The following is a 15,368-nucleotide window of genomic DNA, read 5'->3' as shown; positions in this document are numbered from 1 at the left end:
ATTACGTACTCCATCATCCTCGTCTTCCCGTGCGTGGAAAGGAATATCCGTTCGTAGTTGACTTCCTTCAACTCCTCGATAAGGGTATTCGTCGCCCGGGGCGGGTGTAGTGTGTTGCGCTCGGTTGCAGAGAGCTTGAGATGTGCTTCCCGTGAAGTCGCGGACGTACTGTCTGGAGATACAATCTGTGCAGAAGAAGAAGGGCTTTGCCCGCTGGCGCTCTCGCTACCAACCAGGCTGGGTGTTTTGCGTGTCCTAGACACAGGGATCATTGGGCAAAGAATGTTAAACGTTGTTCTTAAAGTACGTTCAGGTGTCTCAGACACGCAAGTCTCGTATGAGGCGACCATTACACGTGAATAGGGGAGGGGGTATTCACAAGTTTATGAAAGGGCGGGTCACACAAGATGGTGCGACCGTACGTACATAAGTGTGTATTAGCCAGCACAAGGCAGGATTGCCAAAAGTAATGCATATTACTATATCACTTACGTTTTACGATATTAATTAGGTACTTCTCAATTTATCAGGAAAACCTAGAGTTTGAGATATTGGCGGCTCGGCCGCATATAAAACAACTAAATACATTTTCAATTATAAACGGAAGAGTTCATTTAGGTTGGCAGTGCTCATATAGGCAGCGGACTTGATCCGCTGCAATCGTACTGGATCTAATTAAGACGCAAGGTCGGTGGCCTTGGCTTAACTTCCTCTAAGCAAAGAGCTACGGCACCCCAGCTGCACCATCTGCTCTATAAAAGTATTCAGCAAGTGTTTTCCTGCTCACATTGCGTTTCCTCAGCATGGTAAAATGGGTATGGTATGTGCTGACGATGTGGTCAACTGTTGCATTGGCAGTTCTGAGACAGCCGCTGTACTCGGCTCTGCAAGACTTGTAAAGTAATCGCTTGCCACAGCTTTCTTTGAACAAAGGACATGGACATTGAGCAATTACGGAGTTCTGCGATACGTATGAACCCGTTTGTAGCGCCCTCAAAATTTGCGCTTACTCTAGCCTGCCTGTCCCGAACATTGATGAAGCCTATTATATGTAGTGCTGCAACCTTCTCAGTGAGAAATCGCGTCCCTGTACACAACGTGAAGTATACCAAGGAAGACTGCTCCATTGTCACTCTTGCGGATACCATGCAGATCGAGGTGATATAGTTTTTGGGTATGCTGAGAGATTTAGCGCTCGAAAAGTTGCAGATAATCTCGGTAGTAGATATGAGAACCACATATTATTCAGGTTTGGTGAGGTCGACTAAGCTGTGGAAATCGAATTTCTCGGAAAAACAGAATTTATATATATTTCTTGATAAAAAGAGACCAATATTAGCGAGGGGACGCTAGCAATAGATTCATAAATTAAGCTTATCAAGTAAAGCTATGATTATCAATGAGCTTCAATGAGTTTGATAAAAAAGTGCGCGCTTGCACTGACGCGTGGAGAAGCTCGCACAATAGAAAAAGACATACTGCTGTAACTAGCGATATCTGTGTTGTCTTTATTTACTGTCGAATCTTCACCTAGAGACTGAGGGTAAGAGCTTACGCTATCCACCATAATATCACGTGACTGGATGTAGTGCGGGCTTCAATTGTTCAATACCGTGGCGAATGTATGATTAGCTTAACTTGCGACCTTGACCCGGCGTTTTTTAGCTGTCTGCTTTTCACAGCGAGGTTTTCAGCGCCAAAATTATGTTGATTCTCCGTGAGGTGGGTACACGTGCTGTCGCAAGTTTGCTTCAAATTGTGATGACAAATGTCGTCTCACATCTCCATACTGGCTGTCAAGGCCTCCATATCGACTGTAGTTGTTGCTATCAGAAAGTCAGGAGATGAGATGGCTAATAGAATTTCAAACTGTGATGGTCAATTATTGTGCCACTGCATGCGCATTTTTTCGCGGCTAGCTGCTGTTACACGAAGACTTCGGAACTCTTTTGTCACGAGCTGCCTTTTTAAGTGTGTTATCGGCTTTATCATTAGGATACAGTTCAGTTGCACAAGTCGCTTAAACAGCTCGCTTGTTGCTTTTTCTGCTTGCATGTGCTGGGCATGATTATACCACATTGCTTGGTTCCTTTTAGTACTTTCAGCAGCATCATGTCCTCAGTATCGATTGCGGAACAGCGAGGGTAATACCACTACAGGGCTATAAGCTTCCTGCTCGATGAATCTACTATCGCGATGACAAGTGTCACTAAGGGTCACTGCGGCATCAACTTGCTGGACAAAGCAAGCTTGCGCTCACAGCTAACAAGTTGATGAGCTCAACGCCAAAGTGTAAAAGCCGCTGCACTTACTGCAAGTCGTGACAAGACGCTGCGGTTATCGGCGTTGTATTTGCATCCCATAATTCGAGCTCTTCATGTTATGAATGTCTCTATTTTCTCTAAATCTACATTAGAAATCTGCGAGGATGTGAGTTTTCGACTGATTTGTGATCTATCCCGAAGAGTCTGTATCAAATTAAATTTAGACGTGAAGCAATGTATCTGCACATTCGACGACCAATCTGGCAAAAGGTTGACTTTAAAACATTTTGTCGTTCAGGAATCCGTACAAAAAGACGTAAGTAAATGTTTGTTATAAATAATAACCCCTGGGAAAAATATATTACGTGCTTTCGGTAAAGAACAAAATATTTTTTCTATGTATTTTGTATTTCTTAACATTTCATTCTCATCGAGAAGAGTCGGGGGTTGCTTGGTCGATCGCCGTCCGGTGACTCGTCATGCTCCTCGAGCATTGGAGGACAAGTTCCGTCGGCATGCCGAGCGTCTTGCCGAGGTCGCCTACCGCTGTGTGAAAGACCCCGAGAGCCTGCAGCAATTTTTGCACCGACTGACTTACGTTGACGATAACCGTGCTCTGTTGGAGCGACTCCTAACCGTCGAGCAGACGAATACGTCACTTCGTGCAATGATGAAGCGCCTTGCGCCGTTTGTAACGGAAATAGCTGCACTCATGCTCAGAACCAGGTGCAGGTTCAGCTTCTGGGTGGCCGAGCTCCTTTTAAGAAGCTACCCCGGCTCCAACATTTCTGCATTCACTTGCGCCGGATCTCGGTATTGCTTGAGCAAGCACACATAAAACACCGGGTTAGCGCGCATCCTTCTCGGAAGGTTCAGCATACGCAAAGCCTCGCTTGGCCACGACCTTAAAAGTTCCAATAAAACGTGAACGAGGCTTTGTGTTAAGGAAAGCAGAGGTTGCATGTGTAGAAAGGTCTTTAGGATTCAGCTCTCCGACCTTAAAGCTTTCTGCTTCATCCATCTGAATAATCTTTTTGCATGTCTTGGCTTTCAGCCATCGTGTCGCGAACGTGTCGTAAGACACTCAGTCTGTTAGGCAGGAAGTCATCGACTTCTTTACGAACGCTGAGAGGGATGACATCAGCTAGCCGTTCGGCTATTCCTCGTCCACTAAGCCCAGAGTCATTGGATGGCGGCGTCAGGGGACGCAAGGGATAACGAACCTGTTCACGTAAAACGGCGTGTTGCCGATAGGCGAATGTATTGCATTGTTCAGCAAAAACGCTATGAGTGAATAGATAGCGCTCCAGCGCTTCAGCGTCTCAGCGCAGGCGATGCGAAGAATGTTTTCAAGAACACGATTTACGCGCTCATTCTGACCATCAGTCTGTGGGTAGTCCGCTATTGGCATAGTCACCTTAGCGCCCAGCACCCTGAAGATGATAGCCCAGGAAAGCGCGGTTTCTATCAGACTCCGGGAGTTCATGCTGTCAAAATACACGATTCGCAAACAACGTAGCTGTACCCACACCGTCGATGGTGTCCGGCACAGCCGCTCCATGAGCCATCTTGCTCAAATGATCCGCAAAGGCCACCACACCCGTGTTGCCCGCCGAGTGCTAAGGTAGGCCAAACACAAAGTCCATACTAATGGACAGCCTACACCCGGAGGGTACCGGTAAACTGACCAGCCGTGCCGCCACCAATTGTGGCAACGCATCGAGTTGTACGTCTTCTCATAACTGAGATGACCACTCAGTAGGGTGTCGTGGGTCTCATAAAAGATAAGGTTTTTCATGTCCTCATCGTGGGGAAACACATCTCGTGGCCTACACGAGTCTCCAAATTCCTTTCTCCCGAAAGACTGTAGCAGCGATACGCACATATCATCACTCGCGTACAAGGCGCGGATCAAATCTGCCACCAACGACGTCACCGTCGTGACATGAGCAAGCTCATGATCTGGTCTGTGTGAGAACATATCAGCTAAAGCATTCTGCTCTCATGGCCAATACCTCACCTTGAAGTTATATTCTGCAAAGAATGAGAGCCACCTGGCCATTTTCTGTGAGGGGTGAGGCGACTGAGTCGCAGTGCAAGATCTGTGTAGATTACAAACGGCTTTGAGCCAAGCAGGTACGCCATGAACTTGACAAGTATATTTTTCATCGAAGGTAATTCCTTGTGGTGGGCTGGTAGTTCCTCTCCGCAGCCTTCAGCTGGTGGGATTCGAATGTGATTACCCTATCTCGCCCCTCGGCGTTTGCTTGCAGCAGTGAACAGCCAATGACAAGTCCGAAGGGTCACAGACGACACTAAAGGATGATCAGGGTCTGACAACGCCAGTATTGGAGTATGAAGGAGACTGTCTTCGACCCTGTCAAAAGCCTTCTAATGCCCGGTGTCCCAACACCTTCTGTATCCTACTTAAGGATATTAGACAATGTCCATGCCATTTCCGAATAATTTGCATAAACTTGTGCAAGTAGTTGGCAAGGCCAAGCCACTTGCGCAAGTCGTTTTGGTTCTTTGGAACCGGCCGGTCCACAATATCCTTGACCTTAGCGGGATCCGCTTGAAGGTCACGCTTACCACTGAAGCACCTTAGAAAGGTGATTTCTACGGCGCCAAATATGCTCTTGTCTACATCAGCATACAGCTTATTCGTGCGCACGCATTCAAGCACTGCTCTGAATTGAACGATGTGGTTTTTTACATCCGTCCTCCCGTGCTTCGCACGCCTGTGGACGAAAACGTCGTCAAAGTAGGTTTATGCATATGCCCGGTGGGGCCTGAACAATTGCGTCACAAGACGATTAAATGTTGTTGGCGCATTTGACAGCCCTTGCGGTATCACAAGCCACTCCCAGGGCATCCCGCTCGGAGAGCTACCTACTGTTAGCGGAAAATCACTAGCTCTCATGAGCAATGGTAATATCCATCGACAGAGTCGAGTGCATTGTACTTTGTACAGTCAATCAAATTGTCCTGGAGAACATATTTCCTAGAAATTGGCGTCTGTGCCGGAATGGTGGTAGCGTTTACCTTATTGTAAGCGAGAACGATATGCCATCTAATGTCCGACTTCCGGACATAAAACGTGGGTGTCAAATGGGGAGACCTGCTCTCACGCACCATTCCCGCCTCGTACTCGCACTGAAAAAGGGTCGATGACGTCACACCGCTCTTTAGGCTGGGGCCATTGGCGTGTTTAAAGTATTTGTTTCCCGGAACCAAGTCGATCTCATGACGCACACCTCGTCCAGAGGTAGGACTGACGGCGGGTCTCTGGAGACGACGCCTTGGAATTCTCGTTTTGGAATCGAAGGATCTTTTAGAAACAACGATCCCCTTCGTGCGTTTAGCATTTTCTTAGTGTCCCCCAGGGCAGCTTCATCTAGAAGCGACGACGAGTTAATTTCCTCGTTCGGTCCTGTAATAACCACCTCGGCTAAATCGCCTGCCTTCAAGACACCACCAAACTCTTCAATGGACATCTTGTCCAGCTCAAGAAGAGTATCTACTGCGAGAATAGCCTGGAGGGTGGCGTCACCATCTTCCTCCCCCGTCATACCGTTGACAAGGGTGTTAAGCTGTGTGCTATCGTCTACAGTAGACACACCCTGGGTAAGGATCGACGCCCTGCGTCTTGCAGATAACATACGGTATCGCCCTCTCGTCTCTATAGAGGTTTTACGTCTCATCGCGACCACTCGGAAAATGCACTCGACGTCGTTCAGTGTCCCCACTCCCTGCTCCATTGGAGCTTTGATCTTATTAATTACTACCGACGAAGAGCTGCTATATTTGTTGTATTATTCCAGTAAAAGACGTGCCACTCCACGCGCAACCCAAGAGCCCTGCCCAGAATGCCTCAAACCTCGTCCGATCATGCCTATCTTGGCATGCGGCAACTGCTTCAAAACGTGAGCAGTACTCAGTGGATCACCTGCCACTCCAAGGACATCACAAGGGCCTCGCCTTGATGCCTCGGCCCTCGATCGACCATGCCACTCTTGGCATACAGCGAATGCTCCGATATTTGAGCAGCGCTCTGAGGGTTACATGCCACTCAATGTTCAGCACGCGAGCTATGCTCGGGACTTCTGTCCAAAGCACCTTTGATGTTCGACAAATCGGGTACTCCGATATCCAGCAAATTGACCGTCCCGGTCTAGTGCCCGTGCCAATAGTGCTTCTGCCTTCTAGCAGATGTGAGTTCATGACTCATCAAAGTTCCACCAGGAGATGTGCGCGTAGTACCAAGGTCTTCGGCCTCCAAAAAATCCATATATCATGGTTTTCTAACCAAGGATAAGGTCATACCTTGCATCCAAGTCTAAATCCGGGCAGCACTCCTCGCTATCAAAGTCAAGAAACCTGACACCGAGGTCCACAGGGACCCTCGGCATAGTGACACAAATCCCCATCGCTAAGCGAACAGTAACGAAATCACCCAGCCGCGCTCCCAGCACCTCAGCATACAACTGACATTCTTCAATTGTAAAGCGTCGAGCATAATTGCCGGACGCATCACCATCGATCAAGATTTCCGTGGCTTCTTAAAGCCCTTCACGGTCGTTTTGGCGATCACCAAGCTCGGATTGCATACACGTTCCGTGTTCATGAGCTGGTAGCTCTTCGAGGCTGGGCCTTGCTGCCCTCTACCTCATTGAGGCTCAACAGAACTTGATTTTTTTCCAGTAGAGCGCCTTGGCTTGCTCGTTTTTCGCGACAGACCCGACTAATTTGAAGCGGGACGTCAGTTCGATGAGCCTTTACGCGCCTTGTGCCGGATACAACCAATCAGAAGGTGACAAATGTCTAGAGACAAAACACCGTCGGCTGTTTACACGCTGCTCGGCAGCTCGGAGCTCTTCCTCCCACTTCCTCAGCATAGCTGAGATACATTGGCTCAGGCCCGCTCGACGAGCTCTGATGATGTGCATTCCAATCAAGTCGTGCCGACTTAAAGATAAAATTGGTATTCACATTCACCGCTTCTTCAACGAAGAAGGATGCACCCGGTAGATTTTCAGTCTGACCACGCCGTCACGAAGGACGTCCATAAAGACGGTCACGGCAACCGCCTCGGGGAGAGAATCGGCTGCCATATTGCCACATTGGCAATGAAAATTCCCAACTTCTTATCGAAGTCCACCTACTCCTTCTGAAATGCAATCGCACGCGAAATATCTGAATAGGCGGCGAGAACACTTACAAAAGCTGCAAGGGTGCAGCTCCGTTTAGAACGGAAACACCGCTTCAACCAAAGAGCCGCATGTCATCCGAAGTTTTTATAAATCAAAACACTAAGTCGCAATTGATCTAATTGATTCCGATCACACTTAAATATCGCTACATCTTCTCTGCATAAACTTATCTAGCTAAGATAATAATGATATCTCTTCAAACACTTAAGAATATGCACAATCAGTACATAGGGAACCCGGCGTCTACTGATCGCCAATTGCACATCTCAAATGGATCTAGTCACACATAAGCTGAATTACAATACGAGATTAATTCTATCGAAATGTTCGACTTAGGCTGCACGCAACATGTCAAAATACTTCTTAAATCGACTGCTTCAAGCGTCTGGAAGACTAGGGCATCTTAAGCCTCAAAAGTCAAATGTATAAAACGGAATGACTCTGGCCACTTTTAGCAGTCATTAAAATTGTGAAATTGTGCTCCACAGCTGACTGATTTGAGAGTTAGAATAATTATGAGAGCTTCTTTAATTACAAATGCAAGCCCGGACTTTGAGCCCCCGTCCGGGAACTTTATTTTGATGCGTATAGTACCTCGTACAACCCCCCTAAAATATTTACGATGTCAGCTACATTAATTCCCTACTTCTGATTACAAATGGGAGTGATTACGCTCAACATTCAAGCTTTATTGAAGCACTATATCAGATCTGGCTCGACAACTAAAGCTGATCAATTTCAAGAACAGCTTTGCACTCAAAAAGCATTCAGATTCTCGATTCAAGACTTTGACAAGGACAACAAAGCTGAATGAATCGTTTGGCACTCCTCGCCTGGAATAGGCTACACTAGCCATTACATGTTGTGCTTATACATTGTGAACATCTATAAACGAAGATTACAGTATCGTGTTCTTACATGCATACAACATCTTATTTCAAGTCAGAAATGTTCTGTATGATACAGAATGCAGGCTCCTACTATCTGCTCTGGTGACGCGACCGACGTGTCCTAGAACTACATGCAAAACACCCGAAGAGCTTCTAAAATAAAGGGTGCACTAAGGTTAAATCTCAGCTTGAATTTATACAAGATCTTGGGTGTACAGATCTTGAACTTCGAAAAACTTGAATTTCACCTTTTGTAGAAGGTATATGTTTTTAATTCAGTTGCAAATTTGCCTCACGTCGTTCGTCTTCCCTCCAAGTCGAGACTGTCCTTATCCCTCCGCGATAGGAATCGCTTTCTCGTCTCACAAGCGTATGTGTTGTGTTTGAGAGTGTGTTGTGAAGAGCACCCTTTTACATTGCCAAATAAATCGACTGATCAAGGATTAACTTTCAATTTGCTTGCTTGACATTTTCCGCCTGCCTAGTCTTGATGTTTTTCGCGCCCACACCCTTAGCAATGTCTGAAAATTTTTGAGTAGCTACAGCTCTTTGCTTGCTCGAGATCGTGTCTAAGACTGCTTCGAAGTTAAATATCAAATAGTATAGTGAAATCAGATAAATGCAACACTTAGCAATACATTTATCAACATTATGTTCGCAATGCGCATAACGCATTCACTTAAAATACCAGGAGCGCTTGGGATTCGTTTGAAAGCGTTTATTCTGCCTCTCAAATAGTAGAAGGTGGTAAGGAGAGCTTAGTAGAAATTTGAATAATGACATCCTCTCATGTCAGCCACAAAAGTTTAAGGGTGCTTTGAAGCTTCACCTCAGCAGTGTGATCTTTGTAAACTTGAATAGCTAGCAGCTGCCATTTCAGTGTACAAAACGACACAGGATGAGGTGTTTTTTTGCACCTTGGATGTAGATGACGTCAATAAATATCGAGAAATGGCGACTATTTGTGGGTGATGACGAGTACAGCTCAGATAAAATGATTCTCGTTGCTTAAGCCTTATACGATCTCTATCAAATGACCACACAGGCAAGTTAAACGTATTTAAGATAGTACGGTCCATGCACACACCAATTCTAGTCAGTTCTTTCCAATCTTTTATTTTCTCAGCACACACGCTGCCTGATAGATGATCTGATAACCAAGCGCCGGTAAGAAAATGCAACTATTTCTTGACAACCACGCGGTAAGAATCGCATCTCGGAGCTCAGCAATGCCTCTAGCTTGATATGAACACCTTGGACGCCCGAATTCATAATTGCGAGTGTCTATTCTTCCGGCAACGAATATTCTCTTATAGGATCTCTTAGGATAGCTGCACTCTCAGTGCTCTACGAGTGCAGACTTGTCCGTTACGGTGGTGAGATCAGCTTCTTCTCACTACTGACCGTATCATACCGCTGATCCGTCGTCATTCAACTCTTTGCAAACATCCTTCGGTATAACATCTTTATGTGAGCTACTGTCGATAATGAGTGGATATTTAAAGGTATCTCGAAAACCCTTTCACGATTGGATAATTATTCTCGCCACTAACCTGTGCAGCGTCACTACTATTTTAATGGGACAGCTGGTTACACGCACTCTTGCGCTGAGGTGGCGTTACCCTGGGGCTTAGTCTTATCGCGTAGCTGACGTACTCACCCCTTTAACCGCAGCCGTGTGTGAATCTCTAGATCAAGATGAATACTGAATAATTTATAGGTGGTTTCATCCTGATCCTAATCTAAGTGTCCTAATTGTAACCACCTACTAATTAGCATAGTGCACACTTAGTTAACCAGTTATTGATATGTACCACACAAAGTGTGTAATAGGCCTACCATCCCATTACACCACCCACTACCCAATATAGGACATACACTTGTCCCAGAAGAACAGGGATACCTTAAAGAAAACCTTGTATCACTTAGGACGCGAAAGATGTCGGACACGACATTACAAGAGCGAGAGGCATCTATTGGGAATGGACGCAGAGTGGCTCCTCCCAAGCCTGGCGACAGCGACACGCCCGTGGTAGAAATGTGAACACACCAGCTGCCAAGCTCGAAAAATTTGCCTAGGAGCGACGTCAGCGTCAAGTGGAGTCGCCAGCACAACCGATGTAACCGGAAACGGAGGCGTCTTCGAATTCGGGCGGCGACGAAGACGACAGCAACTTTTTGGTCTTCTCCACGAGTTGGAAAGCTGAAAGAACGCACCAGAATCCATATATCGAGATGAGTGACGACCACATGTCGGCGGACGACCATGAAGAATGAGAGCTTCCTCCACCTTTTGTTGCTGAAGCAAAGACGCTCAAGAGTAAGTGACTGCGCCTACACTTCCAACGAGTACGCCAACGGCGACGACGTTAGTAGCCCGTGCCATGCGCGGAAAACACGCTTCGCAATCACTGTCGAATGATGACATGTGGCACATTCCAAACCTTCAAAATATCAGCGCTGGTATGGAGATGGAGCCTGAATAACGTGAGGAGTCCGCTGATTTGATCAGGCAGTTCCACCGGAACGCAATCTGATGACTCTGAAGGAGGCCGTCGAGCCGTTTGTTTTCACCACGCAACACCGGAGACGATGGCTGTTGCGTCATTGCGGCGCATGCAATCCAAACTATAATGTACGTGGGATACCATGGGTGCAAACACGGCCAGCGGAGTCGCCCAACAACATTAACAGAACATTCTGGGAGTGGGTGCACACCTTAAAGTTGATTGCGATTGAGAGCTATCGCAAACCTGACAGGCAGTTTTTTGTCGTTATCTGGCGATCGCTAAGGTGCGCGACATGCGTTTCGATACGCGAAACTCGTATGCGAGGGACAGGTCAGAGCAAATATTGTTACATTTCGTGGAAACATGGGTGAGGTGCATCGTCACTGTATTGGTCGTCTTCGGCTCCCATGGTTAGACCCCAAGCGATGGGACAGAGCTCTTCTTTCGTTTCGGCTCGTAGTGGAGCCAGTGGGGGTTTGCAACTTCCCACTTACGGACTACGTCTCGGCAATCAGCAAGGATTTGCGAATGAGCAATCAAATCTTGACAGCCGAGGTATCTCACAAGGAGCTGTAGCTTCTTACGGTGTCGGCGTGCCAGCACAATCTTTCCTATATGGAATTAGACAACCCCAAAAATCTACCACCGGTAAAGAAATCCTTGGTGATCATAAAATCGACATCAATGTCTCGATGGCGTTTTTGTCGGCGCTATACTTGCAGACGAGGGAAGCAACGATGCGTCTGGAGGAGGTCGTAGCATTTTCAGACGCAAATGAGAACGCGATCGCGAAGATGGGTCATTAAATGTCGAAGGCGACGGAATCACTGTGCGCTGAAGCTCGCCATGTGAAGGTGAACATTCACACAAAAATGTTTGCTCTGTGGATGAATGCCTTATAGCGGAGAATCTAAGTCTTCGTGATGAAGTTCACCAACTTCAGAGTGCTATGGCACAGTAGGGTTTCACCGACACGTTTGTCGCCGTTGCGGACTACGATCAACCTCATTCGTACAATTCGTACGATTTGAAGAATCACTAAATTATGGCTTGCGTAAGCGCTGGATGAATAAGGATTCAGCTTGGTAAATCAATGTGTACGCATTTCCGGCACATTTCAAGACCTTGGAGGGACTAAGGTATCGGAAAAGGAGCTTGGAAAATCCTCGACTTGACGACAGCGTCAGTTATGTTCTTGACGCTGACTAGTATATAATCAACATTTTTTAAATACATGTGCGTTCTCACGTCCATACGTATCAGCATTATAGTTATTATTTATTAAATCACTATAACATCACGTAAGCGTGATACAATATTTTCTCTTTCGGTCGTAAACTTTGACAAATCTGACGCCTTCCAATCGTAGTGAGCTGGGAGGCAAACGCTTGCCGAGCCCCTCCCTCCCCAGAATCTTGCGTGTCCATATAAGACAAAGAGGCAATGCCGGATGACGAATGCTATTAATGTAAAATGGCGTAAAGCTTGTTGAAGCATAAACTGCGTTGTTGATGGCAAATTTGACTATCGGGACAGATAGCTCCATCTCGTCGGCGACGATGCACAAAGTGTCTTCCACAACGCGATACGCGCGTTCAATCTAACCATCGGTCTCTGGATGGTCCTTGGTGGCCATCTCTTAGCGAGTACCTAGAAAATGAAATAATCTTATTTAAAAGCCCGCTGTAAAGCGCGTATTACGATCGGATACGAGTGACTCTGGTAATTCACGATGCCGAAAGACATGATCGATAAATAATCGAGCGCTCTGTTCCCCATAAACAAAATCAGCCGTTGGTGCGAGGTGCACCATCAGTCTACAAAGACCAAAAATCATTACTTCCAGCGGCATCAGGATCAGAGAAAAAGTCCAAAGTGACGGACCGTCAGCAATCTGCTAGTCTGCAACGGACCCTGACTGTGTGGAGAGAGCTTTACACGCTGACAAACGTCACACGTACGAAGGTACTTCTAAACCCAAGCATACATTTTGGGCCACCGAAAGTGGTGTGCAAGCGCTACATAAGCCTTTTTCGGACCGAGATGCCTCGCGATAGGCGAGACATCTCTTTCATGTACTTGGTAGAACAGTAATCCGTCCTCGAGGGAGTATGGATGAGTCCGAGCGCAATCTCGCGGATATTATTATGTCGATAAAGCTGAATTACCCATTGTTGTCCACCACTTATGGAAAACAGCACAATATGGGTCGTTTGGATACGCTTGCCGTGTCATATCGAGCACGCTGGAAGAAGCTTGGGAAATCACTGATCATGTGCAATCAGGACGCCGAGATAAGGCATCCTCCAAAACATTCAGTTTTCCTGACTTTTATACCACAGTAAAGTTGTGTTCTGGAAAGAATATCAACGGGTCATCCATTGTGACAACTGCGGCGCTTGAGTCGCTGTACGCAGCGATGCGTGGTCGGTGTGAACGGCGAAAGGCTTGGACCCTACGAGGTAGATCAAAAGTTTGCCAAAGCATACTGCATTGCCAACAGATTTTTGTCGTGAGCGGGGTTATTCCGTTCAGCTGTTTTCAGCTGCTTGACTGATACAAGATGACACATTCTTGTCTGTACAGCTTGCTGTAGCACTGCACACCCGATCGCAAAGTCGGAGGCTACGCGCACGACACTGTACGGTAAATCGTCAGCTGATAACGCCAAAATTGCTGCTACCTGCAAGCTATGCTTGATCTATTCAAAGGCGACTGCACATCATTTTGTCCATAACCACTCTTGATCTTTCTTCAACAAGTCCGATAGCAGGCGTGCCAAGTCGGCACAATTCTTGGTATACCAATGGAAATAGTTGGCCAGACCCAGCCTTTTTCTCAAGTCCTTCTGGTTAGTTGGCGCAGGCCATTCTGAGATCGCTTTGTTCGTCGCTGGGTCTGCCCAGACACCGTCGGCGCCGACAAACAGCCCAAAACAAGTACTTCTCTGGCGCCGAATACCTATATGTCAATCGATGATGTTTTGTCATACGCGCCAATGCCTGTTCCATGTGTTCAGGATGAGCTTGGTAAATCGATTGACCTGTTTAGGGCTTTGGATGGACAAAGATGTCATCGAGAAACGTCGACGCAAACGATTGCAATGGACGGATTAAGTGCATAACGAGATACCACTCCCATAGCAACCGCTATGGAGGATTCATTAAAACTTGATTGTAGCCATCTACTAGATCAATCCAGATCAATTACACTAAAGATTTTTGAGCCAGTCACCTTGTTGATACTGGCATCCTTGCGAGGGATAAAGTTCTGTACTAGGACTTCTTGCCATTGCGTTTGCGAGCGCAAAAGGTTGGCACACTGTGGGAAGATTTAATCTCTCTCACCCACCCCTGTTGCTGTTTAGCAGCAAAGAACGAGTCCTAAAATAATGATCAGCTGGCAACGGCGATTTATGTAATAGCAGGTATCCTGCACCCGGTTAAATCTCGATCTCGTGTCGTATGCCATGGCTGCACGGGAGTTCCGAACTCCGACATGTTGACGTGTACTTGGACTCAAGGGCGAAATAGGGAACACACGAACTCTTGAAATAATTGATTCAGTTTGCGAATCAAATCGCTGTCTCTTCTCTTCTCTTCTCATTCTCCACAGTAGTGCTCTATATGGTGTTTCTTCCGCAGTAGATTTGCCTACTGGAGCATAACGTGCTTCATGGTGGTGTAATCTACCAAAGCACTGGTTTCCACAGTAGATTTAACTACTGGAGCATAGTAGCCTTCACAGCAGCAATAACTACTGGAGCATAGGCTTCCAGAGTAGTAGATATATCTACTGGAGCATCTTGTTTCGACACAAATGGCGTCGCATACCGCAACTTCTGGGTGACTTGTGGCTTCACAACTATGTCGCAAACGCCAACATAGTGAGCTCCATTTTCGATTGTAAAGTTGCGACTCTGGTGGATAGCCACGACGGGTCACGACGTCCGTAGGTATGACTTCCACCCGGCGAGCTACTCGCAATCTTCCTGGTTCTCCAATCGATCCATGGCTCGTGATAGTCTAACCACGCATACCGTGGTATGAGATCATACCGATCATACCATGTCGATGACGGAGAACATCGACTTGAAGACAAAGTCAGAGAATTTGACTCGTAGATCGACTTAGATCTTCGGTCGCGTAACAATTACACCCGCCGCAAGACGGACATTAATGCTACCATTATTCTTTGCGCATACTACAACGAAGAGGAGCGAATTCTCCGTGATACTCCTCTTCTGAGCATAATAATCTGACGCTTTAGAATCAACAAGGACTCTGAAGGGTCTCCCATACCCCCTTTTACCGTTGCAAAATAACGGGAGGGCCTCCCTTCCTCTCCACCTTCGTAAGAAGTCGAATCTCCCCCTGCACAATATTTGCGCAGGAGAAAGTCGCTACTTCCACCCCAGTAGGCCACCCCACGCCTACTGGGCCTGCGCATTTCCCGTCGATAGGGGTAACACACCGGAAGATGTAAGAATAT

The 15,368-nt window shown here is 46.8% G+C and overlaps 3 protein-coding genes across 3 annotated transcripts; 1 reads left to right on the top strand and 2 right to left on the bottom strand.

Moving 5' to 3' along the window:
- Window positions 1-2,118: 2,118 nt before the first annotated feature.
- PHALS_13335 (uncharacterized protein) lies at window positions 2,119-2,363 on the bottom strand (the record flags this gene model as incomplete). Its single annotated transcript, XM_024729074.1, has 2 exons — window positions 2,119-2,235; window positions 2,313-2,363. 2 exons carry the CDS (start codon window positions 2,361-2,363, stop codon window positions 2,119-2,121), a joined length of 168 nt encoding a protein of 55 aa, XP_024579487.1.
- Window positions 2,364-9,154: 6,791 nt separating this feature from the next.
- Window positions 9,155-9,446, bottom strand: PHALS_13334 (uncharacterized protein; the record flags this gene model as incomplete). Its single annotated transcript, XM_024729073.1, has 2 exons — window positions 9,155-9,235; window positions 9,285-9,446. The coding sequence occupies 2 exons, from the start codon at window positions 9,444-9,446 to the stop codon at window positions 9,155-9,157; spliced, it is 243 nt and encodes an 80-aa protein (XP_024579486.1).
- Window positions 9,447-11,302: 1,856 nt separating this feature from the next.
- PHALS_13333 (uncharacterized protein) lies at window positions 11,303-11,683 on the top strand (the record flags this gene model as incomplete). Its single annotated transcript, XM_024729072.1, has 1 exon — window positions 11,303-11,683. One exon carries the CDS (start codon window positions 11,303-11,305, stop codon window positions 11,681-11,683), a length of 381 nt encoding a protein of 126 aa, XP_024579485.1.
- Between the last annotated feature and the right edge of the window lie 3,685 nt (window positions 11,684-15,368).

The sequence above is a fragment of the Plasmopara halstedii genome (assembly GCF_900000015.1).
Source record: "Plasmopara halstedii genome assembly, contig: Scaffold_658, whole genome shotgun sequence".
Classification (NCBI taxonomy): domain Eukaryota; phylum Oomycota; class Peronosporomycetes; order Peronosporales; family Peronosporaceae; genus Plasmopara; species Plasmopara halstedii.
Note: the sequence above shows the minus strand (reverse complement) of the source record. Positions and strands in the feature narration are given on the sequence as shown.